General features: G+C 42.0%; 1 protein-coding gene across 1 annotated transcript in view; it reads left to right on the top strand.

The window, feature by feature from the left end:
• The first annotated feature begins 11,827 nt into the window (after positions 1-11,827).
• The window catches only part of LOC115088654 (interleukin-22 receptor subunit alpha-2-like), a 69,936-nt gene continuing 65,900 nt past the window's right edge, over positions 11,828-15,863 (top strand). The window contains exons 1-2 of the mRNA XM_029596914.1: positions 11,828-12,098; positions 12,456-12,594. Coding sequence (XP_029452774.1) covers positions 11,828-12,098; positions 12,456-12,594 — 410 coding nt within the window. The remainder of the gene's footprint in view (positions 12,099-12,455; positions 12,595-15,863) is intronic.

Genomic DNA, 15,863 nt, shown 5'->3' on the forward strand with positions numbered 1-15,863 from the left:
AGGAGAGGCTTTTTCTAGTAGCAGAAGAAAATTAGGTTAAAAAGGAGAAGTGGCTGGTGCGAGAATATGAGCTGCGAGTGTGTGCATGTTAGAGGGAGAGAAAATGAGCGTGTGTGCGAGAGAGAGGAGAAAGTTTGTGCACTCACATTCCCCCACTACTCCACAACAATCTCCACGTGATTAAGTGTTATTCAATGTGTCTGTGCTTTTGAAATATTTTTAGTGTATGGGAAACTTTTTTAAAATGTTTTTAACTGAATATTCTATTAGCTGTTTTAAATATTCTTTTTATTAGAATGGTTTTACTATTAATGATTTATATTTCTTTATTTTATTGTTTGATGTATGAGGAATATTGTTTGTTTTTTCCATTGTTAAACTGCATACAGAGTCTGGCTTGTTGAGGTTTCCAGTTCAATATTTGCCTGTGTAACCCCAAGGTGGGAAAACCCTGATATTATATCCAAAGGGTCATATCGCCCTCCATAAGTGCACAGTTTTCACCGCAGCTTTCTGAGAGTCCAGGAAGCGCATCTTCAAGGCCCTTTTTACATTACGTCCACCCCAACCCCTCTGTAAGTCTTCCTATCCAAGTCTTGAGTCCAGCACTTTCAATCTCTTGACATAGCCACCAGCAATAATCACACTGGGGCCTGGGTGGATTTCAGTTCAACTTTACTGATAGGTTGTAATTTGAAACGGTCCTAGGACTCTTCACAAATGAAACTTAATAAATTTGTAACCATACTTTATCCGACAACCGTTTTTTTTCCAATTTCTTCAGCCAATTCCTTGAGTGATTTGACTCTTTACTTCTCCTCACTTTGTTTCATTCCTCAACTCCCATGGGAATGGGGAAGAAGTTATCCCAAGTTACTTCCAGAAATCGCAAAATCCTACCTGTAGACATCATCTTCTCCTTGGACACTCAGCCTGCCTGGTTCCTTGGGAGGAAATCTGGATGGTATCTTCTGATTCTTGTTCTTCCTTTAGTTTAGTTGCTTTCATCCTTGATTGTTGTTTTTCCTGGGGACTTCTCTTAGGGGAGAAGTCAGTGGGATCAAGCACACTCTCCGCTCTGAAATCTCAGTGGGGAAGGGAGATCCAAAAACCTCCCCACTTAAAGTCCCAAAAATACTTTAAAGCTTAAACTGGATATCTTCTTTGCCCTGGCTGTGTCTCACAGCAGGATCCATCACTGGTGCTTGCCCACCTAGAGTTTAGAATAGGCTTGCAGGTCTGTGGTCCCCTGATGAGAGCTCTTTGCCCCAAAAGGGGGATCAGGTGTAAAATCTCTCTGTAAAATAGGAGAAAGAACCTCAGGCAGGGAGTCCACTGGGAGGTGTCACTTCTAAAAGGAACTCCTGTGGGTGACCTATATCTAGCTCTCTCTAACTGAATCCCACAGTGTAATAAAATGGTTGAGCTAAATAGTACTGAGGCATCTAGGTGGGAGGGACTGTGAGGGTATGGATGGCTCCTTCAGCGAGGGTTATACCACAGGGGTAGTGACATCTGTGGCACCCCTACCGGCTTTGGCCACCATAATTTTCCCATAGTCCTCTCTAACTTCACTCTCCACTTTGTAGCAAGGGATGGACACTTTAACACACCACTCTTCTCTGTTTATCCCTGAGTTCATACAGAATTCTTACACCACATCTCAACTTCTTATTACTAGAAATGGATGAGTCCATTCTTCCCTGCTGACATCTCTTCTTCTCCCAATCCTTTTAAAAGGAAAGGTACGTTCTGGGACCTGAGGTACTCGTTAACACACCAAGAAAAAATGTTACTCACAAAACCAACCCAACAAGAGGCCGGAAAGTGGAAAAAGAAAAAACTTTCTCCTCTGGCAATTAAAACAGCTCCCTCAAAACATGGCCAAAAAGTACAGGGATAGGGCACTCTGTGTCCCTTTTTTGTCCCAAGTCTTGATGTAGAGAGAGCCCGGGGACTGACTCAGAAAATACTCAAAGTGGTACAGATTGGATACGCCACCCCTTTAAAGGTTACCAGAAGCTTTTTTAGCTGAAAATCCACAACTAAAATCTAAGATGGTGGCAGCAATTTATAAAGGCTCTGAGAGCACCGTCTGCTTCTCTCACATGGGAGAGCAACACTCAATCTTCTGCTTCACTGCTCTCTGTACCTCCCCAGAATTTTTCATTTTAATTAAGTAAAAAAAATACTACTCGTACTTTTTCATTGCTATATAGCGCTACTAAGACATATGCAGTACTCTGCAATTAAGCAGAACAGACTCTGTGGAGCTTACAATCAAGGCAAGAGGTACAGGCAAATAAGCTTTAAGAAATGTATTTATTATAGAAAACATGACTAAAATCAGCAAGGCTATGATCAAGGACAGCCAGGGTTTAAGATTTAAAAACAACTTCAAAATGGAGGGGGTAGCCCCTAACCAGGGTCGATGCAAGGGGTAATAGGTGCCCTAAGTGAGCCTTCTACTTTGTGCCAGCCATTCCCGTCCCCCTTCCCCCCCATTGCATCAGCCCCTCAGTTTTATCTCCAAGCTCCTACCACATTTGTGCCTGACGAGTGTGTGCTGATCTGGGCTACGAGCAGGATGGGCATTGCTCGCGGCCCACCGAATCTCTACTCCTCTTTGCCGTGAGCGGGGTAGGCTCTGCTTGCAGCCTCACGTGGGCTGCTCTTCAGCGCCCCCTAAGGGTTGGCACCCAACGTCACCGCCTAGTTTGCCTAATAGAATGCGCCAGCCCTGACCCTAACTCTAGGGTACATAAAATGATGCGTTAATGTCACTGAAAGAGAGAAGGCACTCGTTTATTTAGTGGGATCTAAATTATGGGTTATGTAGATCTTGAAGTGGACTTTAATAGAAACAGTAAAGGTTAGCTCACTCACTCTCTTTTGAGTGGTCAGGAAGAGGATCACCCCTCTCCCCTCCATGAACCCGGTCCCTAGCATCCATTAGTGCTGGCAAAATAAAGCCTTGGAAACTTAGAGTTTCACCACTCTCGGGTAAAACCAAAAACTCCCCTTTATTTCTGCCTCTACAGTCAGTCCCTTTGGTACATCTCAGCACAGGGAGGCATTTCAGTACCAAACACTCAGAATTCATGGGACATACACGTTCATAACCACATCAGCGATTATACCCTCTCCGGCACCTAAAGAGTCAGAGCACCAGTCCCGCAGTCTTCAGACGAGCAAGCAAAGAGCTTCTGTCCCCTCATTCCAGTCCTCTCTTCCACCAACCTTCCGTGACCCTGCAGTTTACCCTTTTGCAGAATATAGAGTTTACATCCCTAAATCTTCCTGTATGTTGCAGTTCCTCATCCCACAGATCCCATTTTTCCCCACACACAACTCTCCCATTGAACAGGGAGTCTCACTCTCTGATTTCTCTTCCTTATAAATACCAAACCACAATGTAGGACCTTAAGGCTACATCCCTTACTCCTGGCCCCTCTTTCTTTATACCCCGTAACTTTACGCCTCTATGGTCCTCTCGCCTGTCGTCCTAAGTTCATCTTTACAGCTGCGTGCAGGGCTCCCTGGTCTCCTTCACTCTCTGAAACTCAGTGGGGACCCTCCCTCATTATGGATCATCCCTTCTCGCTCTGGCTTTTCCCGCAGGTAGAGGAATTTCCTCAGACACTTGTGTCACGTTTCCTCGAGAGGAGGAAAATCCTTCATGCCATGGCCTCAGTTCTTTCCCCTTGAGGGGAAAAGCCCCATGCAAGGTCCTCTCCTTATTTAGAAGGGTTCCCAGGTCCCTCCAGGCTCCCTATATCCTGGAGATTCCTCTCTCCATCAGCTTCAACTTAAAAAGTGCAAACTGCTGCCAAATAGCCCACATTAACATATATAGCAACATGGAACTGACAGCAGAAAAAGCCCAAATGGTGCAGCCTGTCTGCCCAGCAACGTTACCCCCATAGCAACATTTTTCCAGGGGGATCAGCCTTCTTGAAAATGTAGACAATGCTGCCTGCCGTGCTTTGCTTTTGGACTTGGCCATAGAAGCAGTCCTGTGCTTTTCCCCTTATTTCTATGTATCTGTATCCCATATTGTAAAATTCAGGGCCTGTGTTGGTTATCATCTGAATACAATTCCCCTCCTCCTGCCGTCAAATTGGAGAGCGATGTTGTAGTTGCGTCGACAGCATCAAGGCTTATTGTTAAGGGTAGTAATCCCTTTGCATACTGCTAAGGGTAATAACCGCCACCGAGCAGGTTACCCCCATGCACCCTTTTCTTCATTTCTGTCCTCCCAGTGTTTATCCCATGCCCCTTTGACTGTTTTTTGTGTTCACCACTTTCTCCAAAATGACATGCCAGGCCTCCACCACCTTTTCCGTGAAGAAATATTGCCGGATGTTGGTTCTAAATCATTCAGCCTGGAGTTTCATTTTGTGACGCCCCTAATTCTACAGTTTTTTTTCCAATGGAAAAGTTCTGAAATTCTTGCATTATTAAAACCTTTCAGGTACCTGAAGGTCTGCATATTATCTCCCCTGCACCTCCTCCGCCCAGTATCTATACTTCCCCAGGATCCATCTTCCACGATTCACACCAGTCCACCACTCTTAAGAGGATAGAGTCCTCATACCCTTCCTTCACTATATTAAATATCTCATTGCTGCTCCTCGCACCAAATGCCAGCCAGTGCACATTCAGCCGCATTACATTTTCCACATTTGAAAACATAAATTAAAACTCTGAACAATGAGAATCCCGCAGTCTCTCCCCATCCAGAATGTCTTGTGCTCCTCACTAAACAAGTCACCATTTTTTGTTAGGGGGAGGATCCCTTACACGGGGGCCAATGCAATACAGTGCACTCAGCCGAGCGCACTGTATAACCCACAGTCAGACACAGGATAAATAGGCGCTAATCCACCCCCTAATGCAATAGGGGGATTAGCGCCTATTTAACGTGTGTCCGACGCGGAGTGAATGAGATAGCGCTCATCATATGCAAATGCATGTGAATGAGGCTATTACTCATTCACTCCGAATGCAAAAAGATAAATGTGCGTCTCATCAGATATTGCCATGAATTGGCCATAAATGTTGCTTGGCCATTGCTTAATTCATATACACTATGTAAATTTGTACATAATTCTTATCCTGTAAGCACCCTCTCCTGCTTTTGCCCTTCTCTCCAGTTAGAATTTGTTTAAACTATCTTTTCTCTAACAGCCTAGTTCCACATTCCCTGTTATAATGTAACTTTTGTTTGCTCTGTTAACTGGTTCCCCCTAGTTTATTGTAAACCGGTACGATAGGACCTGGTCTTGAGCATCGGTATATCAAAAGAATTTAAATAAATAAATAAATATTGCTCAGCGCCTGCCTTCAGCACACATAATTGCATCGGCCCCATGGGTTTTTAGGGAGGAGGACTTGAATACGGCCAGAGAGGTAGCATGGTGTACTAAAAACCTGTTGTACTAAACCATGGTGTACTAAACCATGGTGTACTAAACCATGGTGTACTAAAAACCATGGTGTACTAAAAACCTGGCTTTTCAGAAAAGCCTTTCCGATCTTAGATTAACCCATGTTAACCCATGTACTAAAAACCATGGTGTACTAAAAACCTGGTGTACTAAACCATGGTGTACTAAAAACCATGGTGGACTAAAAACCTGGCTTTTCAGAAAAGCCTTTCCGATCTTAGATTAACCCATGTTAATATTATCCCTTAATTACTTTTTCAGAGTTCGCATCATCTCATAACCCCACTATAAAGTCTTAATCATCCACCACCTACTCCAGACCAGGACTGCTCTCAGTCTGGGTCTTTAAGTTACATATTTTGTAAAGATCCATTGTAAATGCATTTTTATTAATTGTTATACTCTCTTCTTCTTCTTCTTCCCACTCTCCCAGTTGTATAATTCCTTGTTCATTGTAACTGTATTTTCTGCACCAGTTAGTTGTTCCAGTTCTATGTTTTAATGCACAAACTGTTAAATGTAAACCGGTTTGATGTGACCCCTGGTCGTGAAAGCCGGTATAGAAAATAGCTAAATAAATAAATAAAATAAATAAATAAAACTCAAGAAGGATCTTTTAGCCATAGGAAGGGATCTTCATTTTTAGTTTTTATTTTATTTTTCCTGGGAGTTTGTGTTTGTTACAAGAACAAAATAGACAAAAATTACTCATTTTTCCAGGTAAATATCATTTTTGTTCTTGTTATAATAAATATGGATACATTCCTGTGAAAAATAAAATAAAAACTGAAAGCAAAAATCCTGGTAATATGATATATGAAAATGGAAAGTGCAGAGATGAGAGTCGGTGATGGAGGAGAAGCAGTGGCATAAAAGATAATAAAACAGCCCCTGCAATATAGGTGGGGGGAGGGTTTAATTTCTGCTGAAAGGGTTCTGAATGGTCTTTTTAAGCACCTTGTAGTGGACATTCAGCACCAGGGTGGAAAAGACAGTCAGGCTCATACAGAACAATGTGCTCAGCCGAGCACACCGTTTAGTCCTAACGATATTAAGTCGGAGGCACCAAAAATAGAAAAAAAAAAAAATCTGCCCACTGGTCAGTGGGTTAGAAAAATGGGCGCTCAATGTTGCCGGGATCCGTTTTTCTAACCCGTGGCTGTCAGCGGGTTTGAAGACCGGCGCTGGTAAAATTTAAGTGTTGGTTGTCAGACCCGCTGACAGCTGCCTCTTCCGCTAGTAAGGAGGTGCTAGGAACGCGCTATTGTCCCTAGCGCATCCTCATTAGTGCCCGGCCTCCTTTAAATTGAGAATTGCATGCTCAGGAGAGGTACCTGGGTGGACGGCGGGAGAGTGGGCGCTCAACTCGACATCTCGGCTCTCCCACACCTTTTATTGAATCTGCTTGAGTGTGGGTTAATTTCATCCTCACCCTGCCTCTCAAGAAGATGGAGCAGAATGTGCTGCATTGATTGATTGATTCTGGCTGCCTTCTCTGTCCCCCAGGGCCGGTGCTAGCTCTCTTACTGCCCTGTGCGAACAATTACTATGCTCCTTCCCCCGCCCCCCTGCCATTCACTCATTCTCTGTTTTGGGCCTCCCAAAAAAATGCCCAGCTCCCTTCAGTGATACAAATTTTACAAACTGATACAATCCCCCCCTCTCCCCTCTCTCTCAAACCCATGGCTGGTGCAAGGGTAGTAGGTGCCCCAGGTGAATCTTATAGTCTTGCACAATGCCCTCCGCTTCATTCCACACACTCAGTTAAGAGTTATGTATTTATATTTTACATGAAAAATATCAAAGTACAATATTCTGAGGTAAAAATATCACTTATATTATATTTACATGCACTGCTGTGACGCCAACCAGAAATCCCTGCAAAAATGACACTTGGAACCCATATGGTATTAGGCCTAGTGTGATGTGTGTTGGGGGTGTGATTGACCCTCCAAAAGCCCTAAAACACTAATACACTTCCTATTAGGAGAATGTCTTACCTCAGTCACACATGCAGAATATAAACAGATCCTCACCAAATGCAGAGTAGAGCACCCATAAAGTAGAAATACAAATGCGCAGACAAAAACTGAACTGAAAACCACAAGGAGCCAGGCTCTCTATGCAGTGCAACAGTGAAAAAACAGAACCATCGCCATTCCTCAGACATCAAACACTTTCATCGTTCTTCTATTCTGCTATAGATCCTTAAAATTTCAATCCTTCCTACTGCGATGTCCAAAATTCCCATTATCATGGGTCAAGGTCGGTACAATTCACCTAAAATATTATGTCCATGGCAACCAACTCCTAGTTGTTATGCATTGAAGAATGTTTTGTTATCAAATATTTCAGTATTAATAGTATCATCTGCATTTTTTTATTTTGTTAGTTAATGTTCAATCAATGTCAAAAACATGCCATGATTCATGATCTTCTCTCAACTTCCACTCCTGACTGCTTTTGTATAACTGAAACTTGGTTTAAAAATTATGATACTCAAATTTTGAATCGCTGCATTTAAATCTAGACAGCTGCATAGAGGTTGGGAATTAGCAATATTAAAAAAAAAAAAAAAAGACATTTAAAATTTACAGAATATGATATCCTGATGTCTAACCAATATGAATTACTTTGTTTAAAATATGATTTTGTTAACATCTGCCTCATTTACTGCTCTCCCAGTCTTCTTAATTATAACTCCTCTCCTATTATTGAAACAATAGTTAATCTTAAATTGGATTTATCCAAAACTATAGTTCTAGGAGCTGTCAACCTCCATGTTATTGTAATACCACCAACTCATATGTGTGTGTACGCTCCTCGATATTCTCTCATCTTGTGTTTGGGATCAGATTATATTATCTCCAACTCACACAAGAGGTCACACCCTTGATTTGTGTTTTGTGAAAAAATCTATTTTCACAGTGCCTGACTTTGATGTTTAACCAAAACAGTACCATGAAGTGATCATTTTCTTGTCTCTGTTTCAATCTCTTCTAACTTTAGACAAGCATCAGAGACAGTCTCTCATAATCAATCATTGATTAGAAAATGGGGATTTATTGAGCCTCAGGATTTTGCCACTGAGCTTATGCCATTATTAGAGAATGATGCAAAGGAATCCCCAAATGAGTTATTATCTATATGGGATAATGCTTTATTATCTACTTTGATAAGTTAATACCGGTCAAGGAATTTAAAAAGAAACAGCAACATACTATTCCCTGGTTCACCAACACCCTACAAAAAGAAAAATGTAATTTAAGGAAAGTAGAATGCAAATGGCATTGCCAACCAAATGTTTATAATCTAGCACTCTACAAATAATATTTAAAAACATACCAAGATGATATTCTAAAAGTTAAGAAGGCTTACATTTATTCAAAACTAGCTATGGCAGTAACAAACCTGATGAGTTATATCATTCTATTAATCAGATCATTAAACCTATCTCTAACTCTCTAGTCTTGCCATCTACTTCTCAAGGAATGAACATTGCTGAAACTTTTGCAAAGTTTTCATTGATAAAATAACTAATGTCAAAAACTCTATTCTCGCCCCAGCTATCAAAATTGATGATGATTTCAGCCCTGATAACACGACCTGGGATGAATTCCAAGTAATATCTGAGTCAGATGCAATCAAAATTATCAGCAATATTAACTCATCTTTGTGTTTATTAAATCACTGCACCACAACATTACTAAAATCAATAAATATTGAAACCACCAGTTTCATTACATGATTTATTAATACATCCTTTAAAGAGAGTTTTTTATTCCAGATTCCCTCAAAAGGACTACGGTTTGTCTCACTCTCAAAAAAATCCAATGCTGATCCCACCATACTGTCCAATTATCGTCCAATTTCTTTGTTATCCTTTCCAGTTAAAATACTTTAAACTGCAATTTTGGAACAACTAAATATTTTAATTGATTCTAATAATGTCCTGGATCAGTATTAATTCGGTTTCCGTAGACATCATAGTTCTGAACTGTTTCTACTTTCTAGCTTTGACAGCATTAGACGAGACTTTGACCATGGAACATCTTATATCCTTGTCTTACTTGATGTCTCAACAGCCTTTGATACAATTGATCATAAAATACTCTTGGCTTGTCTAGTTTCATTGGGTTTTTCTGGACATGTATTATCATGGTTTACATCATATCTCTCTAATAGGTCTGTACAAGTTAAGATTGATTCCTCTATATCATCTTGGCATACTGTGGCTTCTGTATTTGCTCTATCAGCTGCAATATTCAACAACTATATGATCCCAGTTTAACGAATACTAGCTGACCTTGGGGTACATTATAAAATTTATGCTGATAACATCCAGTTTTTCTTTCCCACTAAAACAATTTGGGCACAAATTGAACAGTTCGTAATACATAGTCTTTTTGTTACTCAAAAGTAGTTAAATCAAAACAAACTAGCACTGAATATTAACAAAACTGAAATTATGTATCTTTCAAGATTTAGATCTTCCAGTGCTCTAAAGAAGATCAATTTCAAAAACCAATGCATTCCACTTACTGATTCCATCCAGAATCTTGGTGTTATAATTGGTTCATCATTAAACATGAATATTCATATCAAATCATTAATATAAACTTCTCATTAGAAACTCAGACTGTTACGATATCTCAAACCTTTTCTTGATGTTGATGACTTTCATACTGTCTTACAGGCACTTCTCTTTTCAGGCATTGACTTCTGCAATTCTTTACTCATAGGCCTGCTGATTTACGCTATTCGTCCACTTCAGATTATTCAAAATTCTGCTGCTCACTTACTAACCAATACACCAGTTTGTGAACATATCACTCCAGTATTACAATCACTCTATTGACTACCAATAACTTTTCATATACAATATAAATTAGCGACCATTGTGTACTCCCTTATCAATAATTTACAGTCACCATGGATTAATGCCACAATATAAGCCCCTGCTAGAGCATTGTGATTATCCAGTCAAATCCTTCTGGATATTCCTTCCCCCAAAGATAACCCACTTGGACAAAACCAGAGAAAGTACAGTCTCAATAGCAGTTCTGACTTTTTGGAACTCACTTCCAAAAGAGATCCAAAACTTGAAAGAACCCAAGTTTTTAAAAAAAACAAACCCTAGAGTCCTATCTCTTTAAGCAAGCCTTTGATGGTTAATCTAATGTAGTATTGTTTTTATTGTGGTTTTTATAATGTTTTATTATGGTCTTATAATTTGTTATTTAACTTTTGAGTTTTATTGTACCTGATATGTTTTACTTATTATTTTTTATGTTACAAACTATCAGGGTCATTTATCAACTCGCGTATGGTGTTTTCGCATGTGTTAAGGCATTTTTCGCATGCGAAAATGCCTTAACGCATACTAAAAGCACCATAATGCATGGTGCTATGCAAATTTTTAAAAGATTGGGGAGGAGTTTGGGGCAGGAATTTTGTGAAAGTGGGGTGGCTTCATGAAGCCATAACGCATGATATCCTAAAGTTTTAACACTGAAAATAACTACACCTTTTTCAACAGCATTAAGCTGTGCAATGTCATGTGATATGCCCATAACGCAATTTTCGATTTTCTTGCAAATTCCATTTTGGGCATTTTTAGGCTAGGAAAAGGCCTGAGATGTGGGGGGAAGGGCCTGAGAGGAGGGAGGGGAGAGAGAGAGCCTCTGGGGGAGGTACCATAGTAAGCAGCTATTTATGTTAGTATAGGAGGCCCACCTAGTAACTCGAGGTGAGGTTTAGGTAGTAGTGTAGGGGTTAGGGGCCACTTTTACGTGCAGAGTGAGATGTACGAACAGAACAGTGCACTCTTGGGAAGATTTGATGTCCTTCGGAATGAGGAAACTCGCACAACTATGAGATTTGTAAAATGTTCTCTCAACCTAACTTGATGTTACCCAGGCAGAGAGTCCATCACAGCTATTAGCCCTGAAGCCTATTCTTCTGCCTCCTCTGTGCAGGCCCCGCAGTATTAAACATTTGTGGGGCTTCCAGTTCCTCCATGCTGATCTTGTACATCGCGAGATTGGCACCGAGAAAGTGCCACTCTTGCACATTCCCAAAGATAACATATGCCAAACACAAAAAATTCAAAAATGATTTTTTTTTTTTTTTTTACCTTTCCTGTCTGATCTTAGTTTTCTAAGCTGTTGGTCACAGGCTTTTTTTTTCTCCCATTTTTCCTTTCTTGGTCTTTTGCCAGTTCTTTTTATAGGGGCTCTTTTTTTTTCTGTTTCTTCTCTATCCACCTATCTTCTTCTCTTCCTTCAAAAACACACTCAGGCTCTCATTTTCACATGCTGTCTCACACACAGCTCTCATTCTCAAATGCTCTCTCTCATACATACATAGTCGTTTACATGCTGTCTCTCTCTCTGGTGCCAGCAGTGGGATCGGGCCCACCGGCATTAGAAAAAGCAGGAGGCAGTTTCGTACCGAGGGACCTCATCGCCCCGGTGGCTGAGCAGGGAATTACTGTGTTGCTGTTTCCTGGCCGTGCACAGCAGGAAGACTGGCCGGGCTGTGGTGAAGCTCGTCTCACCACGGCCCAAAGAAAAAGTCACATCCAGGTGCTCCTGCTCATTCCTGCCTGCACGGCCACGGAAGAAAAAACATTGCCAGAGCTGCGCGGTGGGTGACAGCACCTTGAATGCCTAGGGGTGGCAAAATGTTAAATGGAGAGATGGTTTAGCAGGTTACCATAGTCTAAGCGAGAGGTGATGAGGGTTTTAGTAGTGTGTTCAGAAGGATGGATTTTAGTGGTGATGTAGAAGGAAATGACACTTTTCAGCAGTGTTTTGGATGGGTGCAGAGAAGGAGAGAGAGAGAGAAGTCAAAGGTGACCCCAAGTTTGCAGGCTCAGAGAATGGCAGTGTTATCCACAAAGATAGCAAAAAATATATCTCGGATGTCAAAATTTCCAGCACTGAAAAAAAAAACTAAGGTTCATGATGTATAGTTTTCTAACATATTTTTCTCCCTATCCAGTTTCAAAAAATCTGGAACTCCAGGATTCAATAAAACCTGAAAAGGTAGAATTCAACTCGCTTAATTTCAACAGCCTTTTGCAATGGCAGCCTAGGAGACACATCCGCAATGACACTGTCTATTTTGTGCAGTACAAAGTGTAAGTAAGAAACCGCAGAAAAAGCTGACTGCTTTTAAGGAATTCTTAAGAGGTACTGATAAATGGCAACCACTTTAATCCTGAAGAGGCGTGCTTAGCGTGGTGGAGTCTGAGAAACCTCTGGCCACTTTTATCTCCCCCCCTACCACCCACCATAGTATTAAAATGATTCAGTCGCCCCATTCAATCAATTCTCTTATAGGGGAGTGAAAGCTGCAGCCTATCATTAAGCCAACACTGAACAGCAGTGTCACTCAAGCTGATCCTGAAACGCCTCCCAATCTCCGCCCCCACCAGTATAGTTTATAAGATATCCACAATAAATATGCATGAGATGGAATTGCATTCATTTCCTCTGTTGTGGATACCCAGCACACCAGATTACTGCAGGACGGCTTGAGCAATACTGCTAGGCAGGATGGGGCAGAACCACCACAGAAACCCGTAGCTCTAGTTCTGCAAACAGACACTCTTGTGTCTGCAGAAGCTCTCCCCAACAATGGCTATAGAGCAGCACTGGGATGCTTTGCATTTGTACTCGCCACACAAAAAAAACGATAGAATAATTTTTATCCAGAATGGTCCTCACCAAGGTCATCCCAGATAAAGGATTTTTTTTTTTTTTAGATAATAAAACTCTCTTTGCCAGATCCTTCTCTCCCCCCCCCCCCCCCCCTCAATCCCTGATGACCTGATTTGAAACGTTCTCCCAGGGGCGTGAACTGAAGCCTCCTCCCCCCATCCCCAAGCCTGATTCTACCTGCCTGCTGTGTAATTTGGTGGGTGGGCTGATGAAGGGCTGGTGCTCCCTTCATCAGCGCAACACCCTATGTTTCAAACAGCTGTGAACAGCAGCGAAGGGGCAAACAATATTGGCTGAGCCAGCTAGTGGGAGCTTCCAGGTAATAGAAATCTAGATAAAAAGGTAATCTACCGTATTAAATTCTAGTGTTGTTTTATTAACAGCAACACACAGACCCACTCCACTGCCAGGCACTTTGTGAAGTAATACAAAACCCTGCAAAAAACTACAAACCCACACATGTAGCAAACCTACCCTATCACAAGAGCACTACACGGTCCAGAGGGAGCTACTAAAATGATCAGTGGTCTCGTTCCAAAGTATATGAGGAAAGACTTAAAGATCTAAACATATAGATCCCAGAGGAAAATTGAGATAGGGTGATATGATAGAGAAATTTAAATACTTCCAAGGTTTCCATGCACAGGAGGTGAGCCTCTTTCAACAAAAAGGAGATTCTAGAACGAGGAGTCGTGAGAGGGGATAGACGCGGGAGTAATCTAAGGAAATATTTCTGTTCAGAGAGAGTGGTGGATGCATGGAAGAGCCTCCCAATGGAGCTGAGAAGACAAAAACAGAATCTGAATTCAAGAAAACATGGGATAAACATAGGGGGGGGGGGGGGGGATCTGTGAGGGAGTGATAGGGATTTGTCAGAGCCTTAGCTAGCCTACAGCCAACATGACCTGGGCCATAGATGCTACTGCCAGAAGGGGTTCCCTGCTCCTGCAGCCCAGAAGGAGGAAATCAAGAGGAAGGGAGGGGCTGTAGGGAGCAGAGTCGCTCTTTGCTTTGCTCATCCTCCCCTCCTGTTTCCTTCAAGACAGGAAGAGATGGACTGGAGTAGGGAGCAGAGTGGATCTCTGCTCTGTCTGCTCCAATCTCTGCCTCGCGCAGCCCCTCCTCTCCCATTACCCTGCAGGCTGCCTGGTAGGAGAGGGGCTGCAGCAGGAAGCAGAGTGAGAATTTTTTGTAGAATCCTTGTGTGCCTATTGTTTAGAGACAGGGAGAGTGCTGGGGTGTTGGAGAGGGGGAAGATAGAAAGAGAACATGCGTGTGAGAGAGGGTTGATGTGCGCACCCTCCCCCCAACCTACACTGAATCTCAGAGTGAGCACCAGGGTTGCCAACTTTGAACCGTCAGATTTCCGAACATTTGGGGGTGCTGTTTAATATCTTCCCGGATTGTGTTTATGCACATGCAACTTTTATTATCACTCTTCACCATTAGGAAAACAGAAACATTGAATATAATAGCAGATAAGGATCCAGTTCATCTGCCCAGTTTACTTCCTGCTACAGTGCTGTAGCCCCTGTTGAACTTTCTGGCTTTCCCCCCACTCCTTTGCAATAATTGATCCTCTGTACTTGTCCGGTGCTTTTTTGAACTGTGATGTTTCTGCCTGCATCACCACCGCTGGGAGGATGTTCCTCGCATCCACTGCTCTTTCCGTGAAGAAACATGTTCTGATGTTTCTCCTGATTCTACCCCTTTGGAGTCTCCTATCATGACCACTAGTTCTCAAACTTCATTACTCTGTAAAAGGTTTGCTTTTACCAGCATATAGGCCAAACTACTGTTTAACACGTTTTTAGGCACCTGAATTATTTTTTTTTTATTTGGATATTTTTAATATACTGTTTGGTACTGGCCTTCACAATGGATTCAAGGATTGAAGTTTATGTAAGTTACACAAAATTAATGCATCTAACCCATACTGAATGTAGAGTAGGCGCCATGCCGTGTTCTCCAACCTGCGGCTGGAGCGTTAAAAACCAAGAAATTTCCGAACATTTTAGCCCTTCCTCTCTTTTTTTTTTTCTGTACGGTACCCCAAAAATCTGTGCAGTCCAGAATAGAATCAGGACATTTGGCAACCCTAGAGAGAGCACAAGTCAAAAGTTCCCAGGTACGGCATTTGCAGAGGGGAGACTGTGTAGGGAAAGGGGCTGGAGGGAGTGCTTACTGTTTTAGACTGCAAATAAACATCATGCACTGGAAATGTAAGCGGGTCTGGCAGAGTTCTCCAAAGGGGGATAAGTGCTGATCGCATTTTATAAAGAGAGAGAGAAAAAAAGACATTGGGTCAAAAAACTAAGCAGCTGGGAAGCAGAAAAGCCACAGCTGACAAGATGCATTGGACTTATGACAAACCGAGACTTCTGTTGAGAGACTAAGCAGTGAAAAGTGTTCAGGAAGTGGGCACGTGGGTCAGCCAGGTGTGCGGGGAGAGGAGCCTGCTGTGCAAACGGCTTTAGCTAACAGGAGCCACGGGTCCTGCTGTAAGGCTTTTACTGTGTGAGTCCTGGGTGTTAGTGCTGCTATGGTATGTCAGGTTCTCTACAATGTTCTGAGTGTGTTTTGGCCAGGGTTTTTGTGGTGCATCACAATGTGCCTGATAGCGGAGGGGGTTTGCTTGGCTGTTATTTTAATAAAAAAAAAAATCATATTTAATAGAAGCAAAAAA

This window comes from Rhinatrema bivittatum, chromosome 3 (assembly GCF_901001135.1).
Source record: "Rhinatrema bivittatum chromosome 3, aRhiBiv1.1, whole genome shotgun sequence".
NCBI classification, from domain to species: domain Eukaryota; kingdom Metazoa; phylum Chordata; class Amphibia; order Gymnophiona; family Rhinatrematidae; genus Rhinatrema; species Rhinatrema bivittatum.